The sequence below is a fragment of the Haliaeetus leucocephalus genome, unplaced genomic scaffold (genome assembly GCF_000737465.1).
Source record: "Haliaeetus leucocephalus isolate CR32 unplaced genomic scaffold, Haliaeetus_leucocephalus-4.0 Scaffold1, whole genome shotgun sequence".
Lineage (NCBI taxonomy): Eukaryota > Metazoa > Chordata > Aves > Accipitriformes > Accipitridae > Haliaeetus > Haliaeetus leucocephalus.
In genome coordinates this window covers 3,213,344-3,213,693 of record NW_010972437.1, presented here as the reverse complement: position 1 = coordinate 3,213,693, position 350 = coordinate 3,213,344, and the positions used below count along the sequence as shown (strand labels likewise).

The following is a 350-nucleotide window of genomic DNA, read 5'->3' as shown; positions in this document are numbered from 1 at the left end:
GTGGCGGGGCCGCTCCAGTTCCGCCTCGGCGTTGTTCGCTTTGGACAAAATGGCGAAGATCGCCAAGACCCACGAAGGTAAAAAGCCCGAAAAACCCCCGCCGCCCCCCCCCCCCCCCCCCCCGCCCCGTAGCTGCGCCCTAGGCCTTTGTCTTTCTCTTGTGTTTCTCCGCGACGCTGGGCAGCGTCAGGCCCAGCTCCTCGGGCGGGGGCCGGGCGGGCTCGCCCCGCGGCGGGCGGGCCGGGCCGGGCCTGTTTGTAATGGCGTCTCCGCTTGTGTCACCGCCATGCCCGGGCCGCCGCCTCGCGCTCGGCGGCTGGGAGGGTGGCGCTGCGGGGGCGGGCGGGGGC

At 73.7% G+C, this 350-nt stretch overlaps 1 protein-coding gene across 3 annotated transcripts in view; it reads left to right on the top strand.

Moving 5' to 3' along the window:
- Positions 1-350, top strand: part of SF3B1 (splicing factor 3b, subunit 1, 155kDa) — a 25,651-nt gene continuing 25,301 nt past the window's right edge. For 2 of the 3 annotated variants that reach the window (XM_010564212.1, XM_010564229.1), the window contains exon 1: positions 1-77. In XM_010564212.1, the coding sequence (XP_010562514.1) occupies positions 50-77 (28 nt within the window). In that variant the 5' untranslated portion in view covers positions 1-49. The remainder of the gene's footprint in view (positions 78-350) is intronic. The other variant, XM_010564221.1, reaches the window with a different exon arrangement.